Here is a 21,019-nt window from a genome sequence, read left to right on the forward strand (position 1 = left end):
AAATAATGCTGCAATAAACATAGTTGTGCTGGTAGCTTTAGTGTGGTCTTGTTTGTAAACATTTGGGTAAATGCCCAAAAGTGGGATTGCTGGGTCATGGGGAGCTCTATGTGAAGTCTTTTGAGGAACCTCCATACTGCTTTCCAAAGTGGTTGAACAAGTTTACACTCCCATCAACAATGCAGTAAGGTTCCCTTCTATCCACGTCCCCTCCAGCATCTGTTGTTATTAGAGTTCTTGATTATAGCCATTCTAACTGGGGCGAAGTGGAATCTCAATGTTGTTTTGATTTACATTTCTTTTATGGCCAGAGAAGTTGAGCATTTTTCATGGGTCTACTGGACATTCTTATTTCCTCTTCAGAGAAGTCTCTTTTTAAGTCTTTAACCCACTTATTAATGGGGCAGTTGTTTCTTTGAGGATTTGTTTTTGGAGAATTTAATTTTTTGAGTTCTAAGTATATTTTAGATGTAAGGCTTTTGTCACTTGTATAGCTAGTGAAGAAAAACAAAGGAGGGGGTAACAATGCCTGACAAGAAATGTACTTATTACCATATTGATGTAACTGTAACCTCTCTGTACAGCATCTTTACAAGAAAATAAAATTTAAAAAGTAAATAAAAATTTAAAACAATTAAAAAATTCATGGTTTAGAGGCACTCCAAAGACACTAAAATAAGCCAAAAAATGAGAAGGGCCTGAAAGGCTTTCCCATGGAATATGAACAGCTGAACATAAATGTAGTCATCAAGTAGATTCAATTAGTTCTACAAAATTTTACAGCTTCTAAGTTTTACATAAAAGTTAGAAGCTAACTAAAATGAGCAGCCAGTACTTCTGAATGAGTTGTAAAATTAGGAAGAGCTTCTGTTTTCAAAAAAGACAACATAATTATCACAAATAGCAATGATAGAATCTCTGCTATGCACCAAACAATAGAATTATTTTTCTCATCTCAGTTGTAGACAAATTACTGTACTTAGAGTCCTGCTAACTCTGTATTTTTTGCATATTCCTTTTTTCTGAATCCCTGATGTTATGTATAAAATTGCAAAGAAGAAAAGTAGAATTAATAACCATAAAAGGCTAAATGAACATTGCCTATGACTATTTTGCAGCATACATTACATAATCACTCGGTATTCAATGATTCTGATTCAGTACCACTGAAGAGAGCAAGGGATCAGCACATGTCTTTTGGGAATATCAATTGTGTATCATCCGGTAATAGTTTAAGGCTACTTCTTTCTTGCAATTACAGCCATCATTTACAAGTATAAATACACCCAATACTTATTCGAATATAATGCTGCTTGAGGTAGCTTTTGGAGGTTTTTGTTTGTTTTCACATTGGACATTGTACTCTTGTCCTTATAATTAGATAAGGTTCACTCAATCTGTTAGAATGACACCTACAAAAGCTTTATTTTTACCAAAGACTTAAAGATATAAGAGATTTGTAGGTATTAACCTATTATTTTTAATAGAATTCATTAACATATTTCCAATAAAATTCTGCTTACAAATGTATTTTATGTTTCTCTTTATAAGTTGTTATTCTTGACATGTTAACAGGAGAGTCTAACTCATCCTCTGTATCTTTTAGGTTATTCCTTACATTTACTATTTGGGTGGTTCTGATCCTTTATAATTTTCTCAAGGTCTTCATCTATCTATCAAAATCTGTAGTACTCTGATTATCTACTAATGTGTAAGAAGTCACCTTAAAAACCTTAGAATTAGAATTAAAATTCTAAGATAACATTAAGCAAGATCCATTGCACTTATAAAGTGACATGTTGAATTGAAATCCCTTGTACAACTACTTAAAGATAATAATAAGACAATTAAAATTCTAAAAATCTAAACATAACATCAACCTATTTTTTTTCTTAGTTCCTTTTTCTTTTTATATATAGGATAGATTTTAATTGTCCATTGGTTAAGAGCAACAACCTTTTATTGTCTCTCATGGTTCTGATGTCTGACGAGGGTCACATGGGGTTTCACATACCAAGTCTTTATGTAACTGCAGTAAAGTTTTGGCTGCAGCTCCAGCACATGGAGAGCTAAATGAGCTGGACATCCAAGACAGCACTTTCAAAGTACCAGCAGTGAAGATCTACTCAGCTGGGTCCATCTGACCAGAATACCAGCCTAACTATAACCCTCTGTGTACCAGAGCTCTCCAGAATAGAATGTTTCAGGATTGAATATTCCAAAAGTTACAAGTAACTGTCTCACCTAAGGTGACATGGCGCCTAAGGGTGACTGAAACCCATCCCCCAAGCCAATGATTGACAGTTGCAGGGACACAGAGATTTTCTTGCCATTCCCTTTGTTAGTTAGGAACAATTCTGCAGGGCTACCAGCTCCAGAACTCCCACAAGATGATACATGGTTGTTGAATGATCACTTCAGATATTCCTCCCACACTCCTAGTACCTGAAGTTCTCACTGAGATCACAGACACAGACACTGGCCTAATACCCCAAATCCTCATAACTTTAGCCTCCCATAGAGCTTCGGATGACAGGCATGCTTGACCAGCACTTAGCTAGAATGTCAATTATTTCTCTAAAGTTAGTTGAGGTTGTAAAATCCAAGTGTGTAATCATCTGAAAAGCTGAATCTCTAACAGAATCAACTGTTTGACTACTATAATATGATGGACAAGTTTAAGAATGTAAATACATTTTAAAAAATCTAACATGGTGTACTTAAGCTGGACAATTCAAATATACCCCATATATAAAAAGACAAAGAAACTAAGACAGAAAATAGGTTGAGGCTATGTTTAAATTTTTAGATTTTAATTGTTGTTGTTATTATCTTTAAGTAGTTGTACAAAGGGATTTCAATTCAACATGTCACTTTATAAGTGCAATGGAGCTTGCTCAATGTTATCTCAGAATTTTAATTCTAATCTCTCTCTAGGAGTCAGTCATTACCCGTAGATATTTTCAGTTGCTTCATCTTAACGATCAGGAAAAATTAACTGGGGCTGAAATTATCTCCAAATTGAATTTTCAGGAAAAAGGTCCTATAAGAAAGGAAATCCCATAAATCTCTTTTTAGGCTTTATTGAAACTTTAGAATTCTCTTAGATAGAGAATGCATTAAACTCAAAGAACACAAATCAATAGATTTCTCAATAACAAAAAATAATCCCTGTGACTCTTTACTCACTAAATAAGTGTGTAGTAAAAATCAACAGTGTGCTTTCACATAGATAATAAGAGAAGAAAATAGTGGGCAGGTGAGAGGTCCAGAAATGTAAATTAGTCCCTGAATAAACTCAGCTTGACTTGTTTATTCTAGCAGCATTCACTCAATGCTCCAAAATCCTCAATAAAGGGCTGAAAAAAATCCTCTGCCAGCTTCAGACACCACCTGAAAATCCTGTCTAGCAACACATCCGACACAACACCAAAATGATTTCAATACACTCCCAGAAAAATACTTATTACTGTGGATATCTTAAAACTCAAACATGAAGTCTAACCTACCTCCAATTCTATTTTTACCTCCTTATAAAGATAACTAATTCTAAAACCCATCTTTCTTCAGGGGGCTCTGTTCCATCCATTATCTTATTTAACAAAGAAAATGGACTAGAGACCTATGCAACCATGGAGGTTTAACAAAATCGGCAGGTTAGGCATACATTCTCATAAGTTTTGAAAGCTTTCACTATATTTTCTCTGATTCTGAATATTCTCTGAGGCACATCTCCTAATAAATAAAAATTTTAATTTGGAATATGGTCAAATATAGATCACAACTCAGGAATTGTGATTTTTAAAGATGCTCCTGAATATGCACATCGATTTTCAGAAGAGATTTACACTGCAAAATAAGACCTTTTATAACAAACAGGCTGTCATATGATTCAGTTGATACTTCAAATTCTTTTCAATTAATGTAAAAAAGCTGCTTTTTATGATATGGCATATACAATATGCAATCATTTCATTAAGTATTTTCTTTACAAAACACAATTCAGCCTTTTCTAAATGCCACGCTCTGTGCTTGGGACTTAGGATAAAACAGTGAACAAAACAGACATACAATTTGCCTGCACAGATTTTAGAATGTAAACTCTATTGTCTATAATGGATCTGAAATGCAAGAATTGATGATTCCACAGAAAAAGGCTAGAGAAGACTGATATTGTTATGTAGGATGAGGCCTCCAGAAATGTCCCTATCCTAATCCCAAAACCTACTAATGGCCTTCTTATTCTAGCTTCAACCATTCTAGCAGAATATGTCATTACTAATACATTCTTCTTGTTACTAAAATCTGCTTTACAACTTTGATTTCTTGAGAGGCAAGAGATTTTTGTCAGGAGCCAACCTCTTCAAATATTGAGTATGGAGATTCATCAAATGTGTTGATGTATTAACTAATTTTAGCATATTTCTATTAGTCACATAATGCACTTATACTGAACAATCCTAAATCTTTAATTTCATAACCAAAAAGCTTTATATATTTTGATGAGTTATCAAAACATGCCTTCATAAATCTTGAATTATTCCACTTTTAGGACTGATGAATAAAATATTCTAAATATAACTCTATAGTTCTATTACTTAAGGAGGTTTTATGATTAATACATGGTAGGTATTCCCTTCCTTGTTTATCCACAGGGAATACATTTCAAGATCCCCTGTGAATACTACAAAATAAGGAACCAAATTCTAGATATAGCATGATTTTGTGTGTGTGTGTGTGTGTGTGTGTGTGTGTATGATAAAGTTTAATTTATAGTAGGTACAGTAAAACAACAAGAGCTATGAACAGAATTTTAAAAATATATTACAATAAAATTTAACTGAAAACTAGTCAATTATTATGGAATTTCCATGTGATATTTTCAGCTGATTGAGCAACTGAAACCATAGAAGTCAAAAGCCATAGAGGAGCATCTACTGTAGAGCTGGCAATATTTTCAAGTGATCCTTATTTGTTTTATAAATACTGTGATGGGAACAATAGTTAACATACAGTTTATAAATTATATGTAAAACAAAATTTTCCCCAAATTTAGTCAACATCATGAAAATTTCTAAGAAATGCCTAAAATGTAACACTATGTCACATTTGAAAGAAGTCAAGAGCTGTCCAAACTGTCTGAGCTTTGTCAAAGTTCAACAAAATGAGCACCAGGTAAGAGAAACTTGAAAAGCGAGGGGGGGGGGATTATGGGAAGAGGGACAGACAAATCAAGAGGAGAAAGGGGATAGAATGAAATCAAGAAATCAATCTATATCTGACAAAATTAAGTGAGGGAAATGGTAGGGTAGGAAGAATGGGTGAGAATGTTGAAAGTGGTAAAATTAGATCAAGTTGCACTGTAGTCATATACTGCTCTGTAAAATAGCAACTTCTTTGTACAACTACTTAACAAAAATAATTTTCAAGAAAAATAAAGGGGGGAAATGCTATCTAAGAGCTTTGTAAAGGACCTCTGCTGCACTATTTATTATCTAATACTGAGCAATGTGCCAAACTCTTTATCTTCTCTTTATCCTTTACATTAATAAGTAACCCTTACTTTCTTTCTCCAGTCCTGATTCTCTTTTGCAACTCATCTACAGTTCCAGAGTTTCAACTCATAGATAGTTCCAGAAATAAAACAATCATGTACTACTGCAAAAGTAGTTCTGATTTCATTCCTAGAAAACTCTCTAGGTTACTGTCCCCTTGAACAACCCACTCAGAACACCAACCCATTACTCCTTTGTAATTGATCATATTTTGTGGGGGCACAAAATGCACGTTGGCATGCACTCAACAAACGAGGGATAAGTGGGAACAGGGATAAAAGATTGAACCAGTCACCTACGTTATTCATGTACTCTGAAAGCAGGTCCTGAAGAGCCTGGCGAATGGCGTTGCACTCTGCAATAATTCGCTCTCGGTGGAAGTCCCTTGTGCAGGAAGAGTCTGCCAACAAAGCTGCCCCACTGATAATGGCTTCAAGGCGTTTTTCTAGTGATGGCCTTATTTCCTCCTCTGTCACTGTGAGTGGGTTTAGGACAATTAATTTCTAAAAAAGAAAAAAAATCAATATTTGAATGGTTAGTATTCCATGACATTCCATGTTTATGGAAAACAAAATATCTTGTTTTCACATTTAGAACTTAGATGTTAATGATAAAAAGAGTGACCCAGTTCACATATAAGGCTATGTAGCAATTATTATTCAGATGAACCATTCAGATGAATGGTTCAACTCTTGGTCCTGACTCAAATCATGCCCTTCTTGTTCTGCAGGGTATCTTAAGCTCCCTGAGCTTCGCCTTCTTTTACCTGTAAAACTGTGATAGCAATGTTGCTTATGTCACAAAACCATAACAAATACATACTTAAAACTATAGCACATACTTATTTACCATAGTTACACTTCTGAACTATACTACTAGTATATTTTCAACTGTATCATTTCATCTTACCAATTTTATACGAAGGTGTGCAGCCACAGGATACTTAGCCACACATTTCAGCCGATGAGTGAGACTAAGAGGCTGCCTTATTCAAGATCAAAGAGCAAACCCACTATGAAGTTCTGATAAGTATTCTGATCTCAATATAAGCAATTCGTTATAATTTCATTATGTCTCAGTATAAGCCATAGATTCTAATTCTACCGCTAACTTATCAAAGAGAATTCTACATTTTAGTTATTTATTTAAAATGTAAACTCCAGCTTCCTGTTGGTCTATTCTAACTTGAAGGTATTTCCAGGTATTGGAACCTGATGAGGCATTTTCAAGGTTATCTAAAGACCTAAGTCTTTAGGTAATAAAGATTATCTTAAGCTTCTGAATAAAAGTTAGAGGGAATGCTGCTCTAAGGGTGTTTCATGAAAATACATTGCAAGGAAACCCTTTCAAGGTGAGACCTAATGTGATCACTGAAGAAAGAGTATAACATAAAACACGCTGAACAACAATTAATATAAAATCAACTCATGCCAGACATTGGTGGCTCACACCTATAATCCTAGCTACTCAGAAAGCTGAGATCGACAATAGAAGTTGGAAGCCAGCCAGGGCAAAAAAGGTCCACCAGATTCTTATTTCCAATAAACTACTCAGAAAAAGCCAGAGGTGGGAGACCCAGCCCTGGCACCCCTTCTTGGATAAAGAGTTTGTCTCATTTTCCTTTCTCTGTTGTTTTGGCTTTCAAATAAATCTATTCTATCTGCTTTAAACATTTTCCAGTTCTTTAATTCTTCAATCTGTAGAGAATATAAACCCCCTAAAAAAAAGCCAGAAATGTTGCCGTGGCTTAAGTAGAAGAGTGCTAGCCTTGAGCACAAAGAGGCTCAAGGACAGCACCCTGACCCTGAGTTCAAGCCCCAGACTGGAAATCAAACATTCAATAAAATTATATAATAATCTTGAGAGTGCAGACTCAAGATGTGCATTGAAACATACAGTGAGGTCAATATAAGATGTTCATAGCATATTATCTTATATGATTATATATGTATATTACAGAAATGTATATATTTATGTAAATATATAATATTTCATATATCATTTGTTATATTATGAGAAATATTTGATGTTCAAAGTAGCCATGATGTAATTATAACATCTACAACTTCTAGAGCCAATCTAGGAAGGAAAAATAAATAATGAAAAACAAATTATTTTAAGGCAAGAGATTAGAAAGAAAATTAGTACATTTTAGTCTATAGTATGCTGACATATAAAATATAATAGAAAGATAACATTGGTTTAATATCATAAAAGCAAAAGAATTCATTTCATGGTTTTATTTCCTTTGTGTTTATCTACTGCTAATTCTCTCCATTTCTTTCTTTTATATAGAAAAGGCAATAAAAGCATAAAGTGAAGGGCAATTAACTTTACAAAAGCAAAATTTAACTTTTTACAATGTATATAATCTTGTTTAAAATGTCTTTTTTGTTATTATAAAAGTGATGTACAAAGGAGTTATAGTTACATAAGTCAGGTAAAGGGTACATTTCTTTTGGACAATGTCACTCCTTAAAGATATATAATCTTTTTAAAATTTGTTATCGTAAAAATAATTTATTGTAAAGGTGATGTACAGAGAGGCTACATACATTAGGTACTGGAATACATTTCTTTTAGAACAGTGTCACCTCTTCCCTCGTTTTCTCCCAGGTGTTTTCCTTCCTGACTCCCCTCCTCCACAAGTTGTATAGTTCATTTTCAACATAGTGTCTAGTGAGTATCACTGCTGAATTAGCCCACCCTTTATCCCCCAATTTCTGTACTTCCTCTTCTCCCCAATCAGATAAACTTGCATAAAGGACAAGAGGTACAGAAATCAAAACAGTGATAAAAGGGGAAAAACAGAGAGTTAAAAAAAAAGAAACACAAAAATAAAATAAAATAAACCTCTTGTTTCCATTTCTTAGAGATCATTTCCATAAACATCATTTTATATAATTATATGCACATAGCTATTGAGCCCTAAGGATATCTTCCTTTGGCCCCACTATGTGACTGTTTAGAATCTTGTTTATCATGTCCAAGTGTAGTTTTTTTTGTCTTGTAATATCCATTGGGTTTACTTGTAGATTTATAATCACATTCTAATTATTATAAATGAGGGAAACCATACAATGCATGCTTCTTTGGGTCTCACTTACTTTGCTTACTATAATTTTCTGCAAGTCTTTCCATTTCCTTGCAAATGTTACAATATCATTCTTTCTGAAACATAGAATTCCATTGTGTATATAAGCCATATTTTTTGATCCATTGTTCACTGAGGGGCATCTGGGTTGATTCCATATTTTAGCTTTGGTAAACAATGTTACAATGAACATGGCTGTGCTGGTGGCTTTAGTGTGACCAGGTTTGTGGTCAATTGGATAAATGCCCAGGAGTGGAATTGCTTAGTGATAGGGAAGCTCTGTTTATACTTTTAAGGAACTTCCACACTGCTTTCCAGGGTAGTTGAACAAGTTTACAGTCCTACCAACACTGTAGAAGCTTTTCCTTTTGGCCACATCTCCTCTTCATCATCTGTTATTATTAATTTTGTTAATAATGGCCATTCAAACTGGGGTGAGGTAGATGTTGTTTTGATTTGCATTTTTTATGACCAGAGATGTTGAGCATTTTTTATGTGTCTATTAGCCATTCTTACTTCTTCTACTGAGAAGTCTCAAAAACAAATCCTCAAAAAAACAACAACCCAATTAATAAATGGGCTAAAGACTTACATAATCTTTTTTGATGAGACCATAACCCATGGGCTTGGCCATTGTTCAAGGTCCCATTTACCCAAACCCATCTTTCTATTTTATATGCCACTTGCACCATGATTCTTTTTGGATCACTAAATCATTGCAAACTCTTTTAGCCAATGTTTCACAGTAAAAATTAAACCAATTAAAACCTTTTGAAAACAGCTCTCCAATGAGGCACACACAGCAACAGAAACATGATTTAATTGCTCAAATGTAATTAGAAGGTGTGACAAGAACAGTTAATGTGGCTCTACCACCACAATAATAAGAAAAGTTGGTGAAATTTCATGCTCTTTTTCTTCAAGAAAAAATATTGCTTTAGATGTTCTGGTTGTGATTTCCTATCATTTAGTACCGTGACTTATATGATTAAGTTAACTCATGTTTCTTTTGGTTCTTGCTCTCCAGGAACATTCCTCAAACTAAACAAGCTTTTGAACTTTTACCTGTTTGACCTTTTGTTTTGCTTCACTTTGAGTTGTGTGCTTGTTTTTTATTGTTATTTTTTGTTGTGTTTTATGGATTTTAATATGATCTTGCTATCTAGCCCAGGTTGCCTCACACTTGAGATCCTTTGCTTTAGTAACCTTTTTGTTGTGCTTTGTGGATTTTAATATGATCTTGCTATCTAGCCCAGGTTGCCTCACACTTGCGATCCTTTGCTTTAGTAACCTGAGTGCAGAGATTTCAAGCCCAGGCCTGTTTAGCCTATTAGAGTCCATTGTGTTCATGCCCATCTAGACTCAAGTCATCAGCTGCTCCAACATCTGATATGGACTATTCACATTCTATAAAAGTTTTCAACAACCTTTAGGCAAGATAACATTTTTAAATAACTTCAATGTTCTGTACCACTGATTTTGATGGATCAAATGGAATAAATTATCTCTTTCCATGTAGTACAGCTATATATTAAAATGTTCTCTCAGTATATTTTCACAGCAATTAGTTGAATGAAAGATGAGCAATAGGATGCCATATTTTCAGGATCTAGTCTGCTAAACAGAGAAAATATTTTCACTTTTTCAAGATCCTGCTCAATATACTATGGTTCTTAGCAGAACATTTTTTTTCAATAGCTTGGGTTTGACTTCTGGCTTCATAGTTAGGAATGAGTGTACTCATGCTATTAGCATCCTCTATATTTTGATCTCCTTCAGCATAGTTTGTAATTTCCTTGGTTAATGAATCTGAGTCTTCACTTTAATTCATACCACTACTTCTCAGATCTTTACACTTTAAATCACTCAAGATTACTCAATATCCATTTTGGGTTCTTTCCAGTCACTTTATCATCACCTTGAAATTTAGGAAATATATATATATATATATATATATATAACATTTTTATAACAAGGAAATGAAACTACCCCGATGTAACAGGAGAGCCTAGGAGGATAGATCTCCCCCAAGTACAGTAGTTATCTATAATGATCAGGCTGCACCCTGGAAGGGAGGACATCTCATGAGAACTAGATCACTCCTTTCTAGTGACACTAGGAAGCTTAAGAACTGATATTATGACCAATTAGGCCACATCTATCACTAGAACTCTTAAACTATGCATACCTTGGTCCCTAATTCCTTATCTACTTAAGCCTGTCCCTCCTGTCTATACCCCCCAAGATGGAGGAAGATGAACTGTGGTGCTTTCTGTGGCATGGTACCAATTAAAAGTCTCCTTTCTCTATGCTATTTCCATCACTTTCACTACATTTGTAGTCTTGACTGAACTCTTCTCTCATTGGACTCAAGGACCAATTAGATAATTGGAGTGACTTTCTAGTAACAGTATCATATATATATATATATATATATGTATGTATGTATGCATGTATACATATATACTATATATATTTAAAAACCTCTAAGATATGAACACAAGAGGTTTTCCTTTGTTGTTGTTCTCAATGTACTAGGTGATTTTTTTCTTTTGTGTTTCCCCCTTATACTTTATTCCCTGTTATCACCGCATTCCATTTTGGTACCCTGGGTATTGTATATACATTTATCTGAACTAGGGAAGGGAAGGAGAACAACAAAATGGTGAGACAAAGGACAAAGGGGGAACCAATGCAACAGTGATACTCACAAGACAATATGTTGGAAATGATCTGTACAACTTGGTGGGGGTTAGAAGAGGAAGGAAAGAGGGATAAAAATGAGAGAAGGGTAACAATTTAGACAAGAAATGCAATCACTGCCTTATGTAACTGTAACCCCTCTGTAAATCACCTTGACAATAAAATTAAAAAATAAAAAAACTCAAATAAGCACGTGAAAATACTTTACTTTTCCTCTGAGCATACACAGGTATATAAGAGCTTAGGAAACATCTAAAAGGAAAATACCAATATCATGGTGATTGCTATTTGGGGGTGATAAAGAGAAAAGAACTCAGATTAGGGTATACATTAAGGTTCCATTTTTAAATAATGTCTTAATACTACCTATGAAAGTACACACTAATAAAAATTTCTTACTTTTTAAAATAACAATTATAGATCAAACATTTGTTTTCCTTTTGATTTCTAGCTATTAGCCAGCTCATTATTTTGGAAACAATAGAAAAAAATGACTCATTAATTTACCAAAATGAGTATAATATTAACTTTCTAGTTAAAAGGACTTTTTGCTATGTTGGATTTCACTACCACAAATATGCTTGGTTAGTATATATCCTTTAAAGAAATAAGAAAGGAAGAAAATGAAACTGATACAATATGTAACATGGGTGGTGGTAAATGTTAATCAAACGTTAACAACTTGATAGTGATAAAAATCATACAATGTGTATGTAAGGCAAATAATCATAATAGTATGCTTAAAACATATATGTTCTTATTTGTTAACAGAATATTTAAAATCTAAAATGAAAGCAGGCATAAGATTATGTGCCTGTAATCCTAGCTACTCAGATCTGAGGATTGTGGTTCGAAGCCAGCCGGGGCAGAAAAGTCTGTGAGACTCTTATCTCTAATAAACTACTCAGAAAAGGCCAGAAGTGACACTGTGGCTCAATGACACTGTGGTACCAAGAGGCTCAGGGACAGCACCCAGGCCCTGAGTTCAAGCCCAGGACTGGAAAAAAAATTTTTAACCTAAAATGAAAAAATACAACCAAGTATTCATACTCCATATTTGTCTAAAGCAGTTTAAAATTTATGTACACACAATCTGCAAATAAGATATCTTTCAACAGGTGATTGGATAAACTATGGTACATCAAAGCAATGGAACATTATTCAGCACTGAAAAGAAATAAGCTATCAAGCATTAGAGACATGGCTGGAACATAAATACATATTACCAAAAACAGCAATCTGGAAATGCTACATCCTGTATAATTCCAACCATATGATACGGCATTCTGGTGGGGGGGGGTAGAGAGGGGAGAGAGAGAGAGAGAGAGAATATCTCCCATCCAAAGTTTCTAAGCCTTTATTTCATCCCTTCTAGAATGAAAAAAAAATCTACATTTACTTCATAATACTTCAACTGATGCAGCTTTATATATGTTTTACTATCTGACAGGATAGCCCCTTATAGTCATTCCTAAGCTAATGCCTGATGATATCAGAAACCAGTACCATTCCATGAACACTTGTCATTCAGCATTTTTCAGATTTCAAACAAGGCTTCTGTCCATACTTTTCCAAGACACATAGAAATGTGTTTTTCAATCTTAAAACTAAAGCATGAAAATCAATATGGCTGAGGAAAGTTTTCTGAATTTTAACAAATGTGATGTAATAAGCCTACTTATCATTCACACGCTATATCCTGTGATAGGACTGACCCAATTTGTATTCAAAACACTAAAAATCTTACACCTATTCTCCAAAGTGAAATTGCCTATCAAAAGAGAAGCAGCTATGATTATCATCAAGTACCAACATTCTTCACAAAAACACACGCTGTGCTTCAAGTTAGAAGCAGCAGAAATAATAATCATGCAGCATAAATAATGTTTCTCAAGCAAGTGCATTATCAGTCTTCAGAGGAGTGATAAAAACAGAACAAAATTTCTCCTTGCGATTACCAACAGGAAATGCTATTGAGAGAGCTTGCAGGCTCTCCTTTGCCTGATACAATCCTGTTCTAATGCATTTCATCTTACAAATAGATACGAAAATGTAAAAGAAGGCAAAATGTATGTAATAAGCTATAAATTAGCAACATGATCAACACTAATTATATGACTCTAGTAAATTAGTGTAATTTATACTCAAAGTGGAGCTAAGTCAAAATTGAAATGTACATGACTTGCAATTTGCTGTACATTGATTCATAATATAAAAAGTGAAAATAATTTAGAGATATTCAATATAGTTACAAATTAATGTACACATATAGATTTCTTTATGTTTTTTTTCCTCAAAATGATGAGTGGATATCATTTAACTAGCCCAGAGATTATTGTAATGATGGTTATACCAAAACACCAACAAGCATTTCAGCCATACATTTCTCCTAAGGTAATCACCATCTTCTTGGTATACTTTTATCACAGTTCAGCACTGCAGTCTATGTGTAACACCACATCATGAGATCTTTCTGTTTTAATCTAGGAATAACAGCAATGAAACAAACCTTCAATTTTCAGATCTTCTCTACCAAGAGATCATATGTAAAGACTTCTGAGAAACTGTTGGTTTTGTTGTGATATTGAATGGATCTTAGCATATATCCTTACAATATTGCTGATTAGGGCAATATATTTTGAGAAAGGTAAGCCTTATTGATAATTCAGAAATAGGAGTTTTATATGTTTGGATTATCTCTTCACAGAGTATTTTTTAAATATTTTAAAAAATAAAGAGAGTGGCACTGATCAAGAGGCATTATACTCAAACTGACATGTTGAATTGTGAAATCTCTTTTGGACAACTACTTAAAAATTAACTTATATAGTGTGTTTTTAGACAGAGATATATGTCTATATATACATATATATACAGGTATATAGAAAGACACTATGTCTATAGACAGACATAGATATGTATGTTAGATATATACATTAGTAATAACATATGCTCAAGTATTTTTCAATAGTGCTAATCCTCATTATTTGTCTTAGTGTTATGTGTGTCCTACCTCCTCTGTCCCCGAGTTTTATTGATTTTAAGCCTGATTGAATACAACTGCAAAATTAAAACAAATGTTTGAATAGTTCCTGTGGTTTTCAAAGTTTATGCCAGTTGTTATACCTGTGGAGTTCTCCCAAAAAGTACCTCTCTGACAAAGAAAGAAAAGGCACACAGGAGGCAAATGGAAAAAAAAAAGTAATCCCATTTGTGCTTTATTTCTGTTTGAGTCTATGTTCCACTGCCATCTGTAATTATGTCCTTTGGGAGAAATAGAAGGTTAAGTACCAGCTCTGGATTCATGGGTAGCTTGTGCATAATAGAGCATCGAGGGAGGGGAAAAAAGAGTAGACAATGTGGCCCAGTTGTAACCTAATCACTGTAAAGTCATGTTTGAATACAGTCCCCTGAACTACGGGAGTGGGAACATGGCTGCAAAGTGGTGACAATTTTTCAATAGAATCATCCCTCAGATGTCCTTGGCATGGCCCCTCACATTTTCTTCATATTTTCTAGAGCACTACTGTTGGAAGAGTGTGGAAATATTCAGAATATTTTGAAATTGCAACCAACTAAAGGTGTTCTAGGCATTTTTAAAAAAGGCAAAAATCTGCTCTTTTCCAAAAGATAATACACAATTAACTCAAAGGTTTCTTTAAAAATAAAATAAAATTGTTGCAGTCATTAAAAAAATTGATCAGGATATATTAGTCTGAAAGTACAAGTACGATCATTTTGGATTTCACATAAAGCCATATTGTCTCAGTAATTCAGAAATTCAGAAGAAATTGTGCACCACACCGTATACCTCCAGAACATTGTCCAAAACACTTTCTGTGATGCAATTTTTATATCGCTATCATGATCAATAGAGTAGTTGTGGAACACTTGAAACATGGCTAGTATAACTACAAAAGCTGAATATTTCATTTTTTTTAATTGTGACTAATTTTAAATTCACATGCTTTCTGTGACTAGTGCCTATTGGTTTTCTTTTTCCTTATCATGATTGAAGATTCTTTTGTTGTGATAGCTTCTTAGCTAGGATTCACTAGATAAAAGACAATGATGACTCTCCCATGTTGCAAATAGGAGCTCAGAACTTCTGCACTGTGGTGTTTCCTAGAAACCTCTCCCCACAATGCACAACTGCTATGGCCTCTGCTTGTACCTGCAGATGGGATCTGACAATGTGTAGAAGTCTTCACTTCCCAAACAACTTGTAATTTGGAGAAAGTACCAGTAGAGAATAGAATCCTAGGCTGTTACCAGTTATTAAGACTTTACCAGGTACTGTTCCTTGATAGCTAGATGAGCAGAAGTGGTGTGAAAAAGTGGTTACTCTAGAGACTCTAAATGTCAAGGAAGGAAGCTACGATAGAGAGAGATACTGGGCATCAGTAGGAAAAGAGGTAACAGATACTATGAAGAAAAGAAAGAATTTTCACAGGAAATATGGAAATAATCACCAAGAAATAACATTCATTCTGCTCCATTTTATAGAGAGCTTTCTTTCTTAAAGAAAGACATTGCTGATGCTGTTCCCAATAGAGGGTGGGTGTGAGATTGCAAAGGCTAGTCCCTGGCTCAAGCACTTTCCAAATCAACAATACCTGTAGAGACATCTACAGATTACCAGGTAATCTCTGATTAGATCTCTTTGCTTTACTGGGTGTGTAATAACACATTCAAGAATTGGCTAGAGGAAGTGGCTCTGTGGCTCAAGTGGTAGAGCACTAGCCTTGCACTGAAGAGCTCAGGGACAGCACCCAGGCCCAGAGTTCAAGCCCTACAACCAACAAAAAGAAAAAAAAAAGAATTGGCTAGAAAAAAAAGTTAAGCCAACACTATTTCGTCTACTGTGTATTGATTTATATTCTCAGTGATTTTAGCAAAGAGACCTTTACTTTATTCCTGGAGGCTTTATCAATCTGATTTACATTTTACATTCTAAATGTTAAAGAACAAGGACATGGGAAATACCAAGAGGAAGAAGGGAAAGGAGGAGGGAAAGGAGAAAAAGGGAGATGTACAAAGAACAAGGCAAGAAGGAGAAGAGGAAAAAAGATGGGAGGGCATTGAAGAGCTGACTGAGGAAAAGGGAGACTTGACAGAGAAAAAATTTTAAAGGAAAGGAAATAATAAGATACTAGAGAAAAATAAGAAAAAAGGAAAAATATAAAGGCAGAATAATGTGAATTTTTAAAAAACTAGAGAAGTTGTTTACTAAAAAGCTCTTGTGCCAGGCACTGTGCTGTATATAATGATTCACTGGAACACTTAGAGGATAATGCCATGATTACAAAGGCACCCAGCAATTCAGCCAAATAAAACTACAGAAGAGTTCAAAAGGCCAGTGATTTACATTTTATAAACTGCACATGACCAATATGTCTCTCTCCAGATTTATACAATACATTCATAGCTCTGTCAAATGAGGTGGATAACATTATTAAAAACAAAATTAATGTTCACAGAATGCACCATTTACATCCCTTAAGTATTTTTCAAGTAGATACTGATTTTATGTCATGTGATATATGTTAATAAGAACATTAACTATATTCTTCAAATTTAGCAATGCACAGTGCCTTCAAGGAAAATTCTGTCTTTGAATTCCACTACATACTGTTCCAATCAAGATATTATAAAACACTGGTTTACCATTATGATTCATTAGGGACTCTTCTTTTCCTTTGAAAGGAAATGCTAATTTAAATATGAAGGTCAAATCAGTGATTAGAAGAAATCTTTATTACAAGCAAGAGTATTCCTCAAAATAGCTATTTTGTTTCATTATTTTGTACCCCAGGCTGTTCTCAAACTCAATACTCCCCTTCCTACCCACCCTACTCCAAGGGCTGGGATTATAGGTCTATACTACCATACCCAACTAAAAACCTCTTTTTAAAAATAATTACTCAGTTTTAGGTACTTTGTGATAGCAAAAGAAAATGAACTAAGATACTTTCTATTCCATATCCGAAGATGCTCAATAATACATAAGCCAAAAAGAGTAGGGTATCCAACCTCCCAATTTAAGGAGACTTTTAAATTAAGGGAAACTAGCTGGCAACTCCTTGAAACAGTCTCTGACAATTGTGGTCTGTTCACACAATGGAAAATAAACCCTATCTCCAAACCCACTCAGAACCAAGGATGGTGGGAGAACTGAGCAGGTCAAAATTCTGTATCCTTTCCCCCATTCAAGCCGCTGTTTCAAGATTGCAGAAATGCCCACAGATCATATAGAAGGTAGATAATCTGACTCAGTCTATCTCCTCAGAATCCCAAAAGCCATGTACATGCTTTGTTCTCCGCTTTCTACCATCTCTTCAAGGATTCACCTGTTCAAAAATAGGTCAGCATAAGGCACCTACAAATTACAAATAATTCAAGCTGTATAGTTAAATTAGGAATATTCAGACATACAAATTCCTCAGGTCAAGTAAACTGGACTGTTAATCACTGCCTTCAAGTGAGTTTTGTCTTGGTTTTCTCATCCCAGGGTCAGTGAGCCTCATCTGAGTCTCTGGGCCACACGCCTCCTAAAACTATTTATTACACTGGAGCTTCTACATTGCCTCTGGCCTCCAATTTGCAATGCTGACTTGGAATTCACATGTCTAAGAGCGTGGTGGGAGTAGAAAAATATGATCAGGCTCATTTCTAAGGTATTCGAGAAGTTATTCCGCCTTTTAGAGACAGCATGGTTTCCCTGTGAAACAAATACGATTAATCTACCTCCCACAATGTAGCCATCCTTCTTCAAAACCCATAGATACTGGCAGGCTGCTTAACAAATATAACCGCTAGCAGATGCATCGCAGATCCCCACATCTGCACTGTATACATTTGCACAGGCTGCTTTTCCATCTGCAGAAGGAAACATATGCCGCTTGATTGGCTTACAGTGGGCTTGGAGAAGAGTCAGGCAGTGTTGGCAGGCACCTCATGTCTGTTCATTGCTTTCCATCTTTTCCCTGTGCTCTGAGGCTTTTGGTCTCTGCTCTTTTGGATCCTGTCTGCTAAATTATTCATTTAACTTCAAGTGGTCATTTGTGGCTAACGAAGCTGAGATACCGTGAACACAGTCCAAACTGCTTAGATGTTGGTAATCAACCTAAGTTAGCAGGCTTTGCTTTCATTGCCAATTCCATCCTACATTTGACAAGTTAAAAGGATAGCTGGTATCATGTGACAGGCACTAAGCAGACAATTCAACCTGAAAGTTGCCAAAGGATTTTTCTAGATCAACTATATAATTAGGGGATCTTAGTGCAAACTGAAAAATTAAGGTCCTTTGTTTAAGATGTATTCAAAATGGTGACTTCAAATAAACCACACAACTCTCCTACCTACGCAAACTACCCGGGATTTGTATAAGAAAACCTGAGTCATTTTTTTTGCCATCTCTTTTAAATGTTAAGTATGCATGTCACAAAAACTAGTAATCTGGCAATATTTTCTTTGCAATCAATTTCTGTTTAGAATTTATAAGGACAGGGTGCTCCCCTGGCCCTCTTTTAATGGTTTCAGAAAAATAAGCCTGGAAGTTCCACTTATAACCTAATGTGTAAGTAGGTTTCAAAATGTAATTGCTCACCAAACCAACTTTCCAAATCTTACTATAAATACTAAAATGTGCAAATAAAATTTATAAATGACAAATATACAGCTAAATTATGACAACTCTATATATCCATATCCAGAACTTAGTTATAAACACCTGGCCTATAACAACAACAACAAAAAAAAAAACCACAGGTGCTAAATTTTAGGAGTAGCAAAACCACTGTACAATGTTCTCAAAAATAAAATAATCAGCATCCTAAAAGGCATAGTGTTATACTATGATCTACACCACTAAGTAGAACGTATTGAAATAAGGACACTGGGTCTAAGTAAGCATGCTTTGTACTCAGCACCATCCTGGTTTCTCAGTGCTAGGTAGGGATTTTCCACCCAGCTCCCAAAGCATAGAGGTGAGGCAGGTCATTCTTTAAAATGTAGATGTACCAAGCTGTTTAGCCTCTGGTGAGCTTTGCCACAGAGAATGCTCACCTCTGAATATTCCCCTAGATGGAAAGTTTTGCTCACCCCTGGGTGTTTCCCCTATATGGATTGCTTTTGCTGGACTTGGGTCTCTACCACAAACGTGGTTTTTTCTTTTTGGTCTTTACATTAAACCTACAGTTCACATGACCAAACATTACTGAAAATTGTATTGATGATGCATTGATTCATCAATTATTTCACTTTCCTTGATTTAGCTTATTACTTATCCTCAGAAAAATTCTCACATAAGCCTCAATTTATTTCTGTCTCTCTTTCCAGTACTGGGGTTGGCTTTTTAGGTAAGCACTCCACTACTTGAACCACTCCTCATCCTTTTTTGTGTTAGTTTCATTTGTATTGGGGGTCCAGCTCTTTTGCAAGCAGGGGGTGGGGATGAAGGGATTGGGTTCTTATGCTAGGCCTTAGACCACAATTCTCCTGTGGGTACCTTCCAAGTATCTAGGATTACAGGCATAAACCTCCACACTCAAACTTCATTTTTAACAATGTGCTATCCAAGACAGGCCACGCTAGATAGAAAGTTCATTCCAAGTGAACAAACAAAAGAAAAAGAGTACTAATCAACTACTTTATAGCATAACTATATAGTTCATATAGTATAGAGTATAAAAGTGTTGATGTAGTAACTGTCATCTCCTAGAGGCTTTATGGTCATTCAGCTACATATTTTTTTAAAAGCCATGGAAATTCTACTTACTTAAGGAATAATTAGGGGAAATGTAAATTGCTTATTTGAGTTTACATATCATATTTGAGATCAAATTATTTCCCTCAAGGATTCACCTCTTCACAACATATTTGAATACTCAGAAACATGTACTGTGTTCATTTTGCCTCTCTCTCTCTCTCTCTCTTGTTTTATGTCACTTAAACTATGCCTATTTTTCCTTCTCTCAGCTCAGCCCACTATCTTACCCAGGGAATAATACCACCATCTTTCCAATCACATGTCCACTTTACATCTAAGCTACACTCCATTACCTCCTTACTGTCACTACAACCATCAATTTTACCTCCTTTATTTTTTTAAATAAGTTTTTTATTGTGAAAATACCATACAGAGGGGTTACAATTACATAAGCATTATCAAGCATTGTTGCCTCCTCCTTTGTTTTTCCCCTACTATCCCTGCTCTCCCATCTGCATGACTACACTCCCCCTCTCCATCGGCCTCCCCCGCCAAAGTTGTAAAGTTCGTTTTTCTTTCGACATAGAGAATTGTACATTTCATTGTTGCAATAGGTCGACCTGTATCCCTATTTAAACAATTTGTTTTTTCCCTTCCTCTCCCCAAATTATACCAGCATCAAATACAGTGAAAACAGGGGTTATACCGTGGGGAGGGACATACAAAACAACAAAAAAAATCACCTTATAAATATGTTAGAAACAATAGCAAAAAAGAAAAAACCACTTGTGTCCTTATCTTGGGGTTCATTTCATATAACATCATCTTATCTGACCTTTTCTGCTTGTCTCAGACACATATTACTTACTGCATATAAGGGAAACCATGGGACCTATGTTTCTTTGGGCCTGGCTTACTTCACTTAATATAATTTTTTCCAAGCCTTTCCATTTCCTA

General features: G+C 35.0%; 1 protein-coding gene across 2 annotated transcripts in view; it reads right to left on the bottom strand.

The window, feature by feature from the left end:
- Ctnna3 (catenin (cadherin-associated protein), alpha 3) overlaps positions 1-21,019 on the bottom strand; it is a 1,343,755-nt gene that overhangs the window by 972,175 nt on the left and 350,561 nt on the right. For both annotated transcript variants that reach the window (XM_013017086.1, XM_013017085.1), the window contains exon 7: positions 5,855-6,058. In XM_013017086.1, the coding sequence (XP_012872540.1) occupies positions 5,855-6,058 (204 nt within the window). The remainder of the gene's footprint in view (positions 1-5,854; positions 6,059-21,019) is intronic.

Source organism: Dipodomys ordii, unplaced genomic scaffold (assembly GCF_000151885.1).
Source record: "Dipodomys ordii isolate 6190 unplaced genomic scaffold, Dord_2.0 Scaffold34, whole genome shotgun sequence".
NCBI classification, from domain to species: domain Eukaryota; kingdom Metazoa; phylum Chordata; class Mammalia; order Rodentia; family Heteromyidae; genus Dipodomys; species Dipodomys ordii.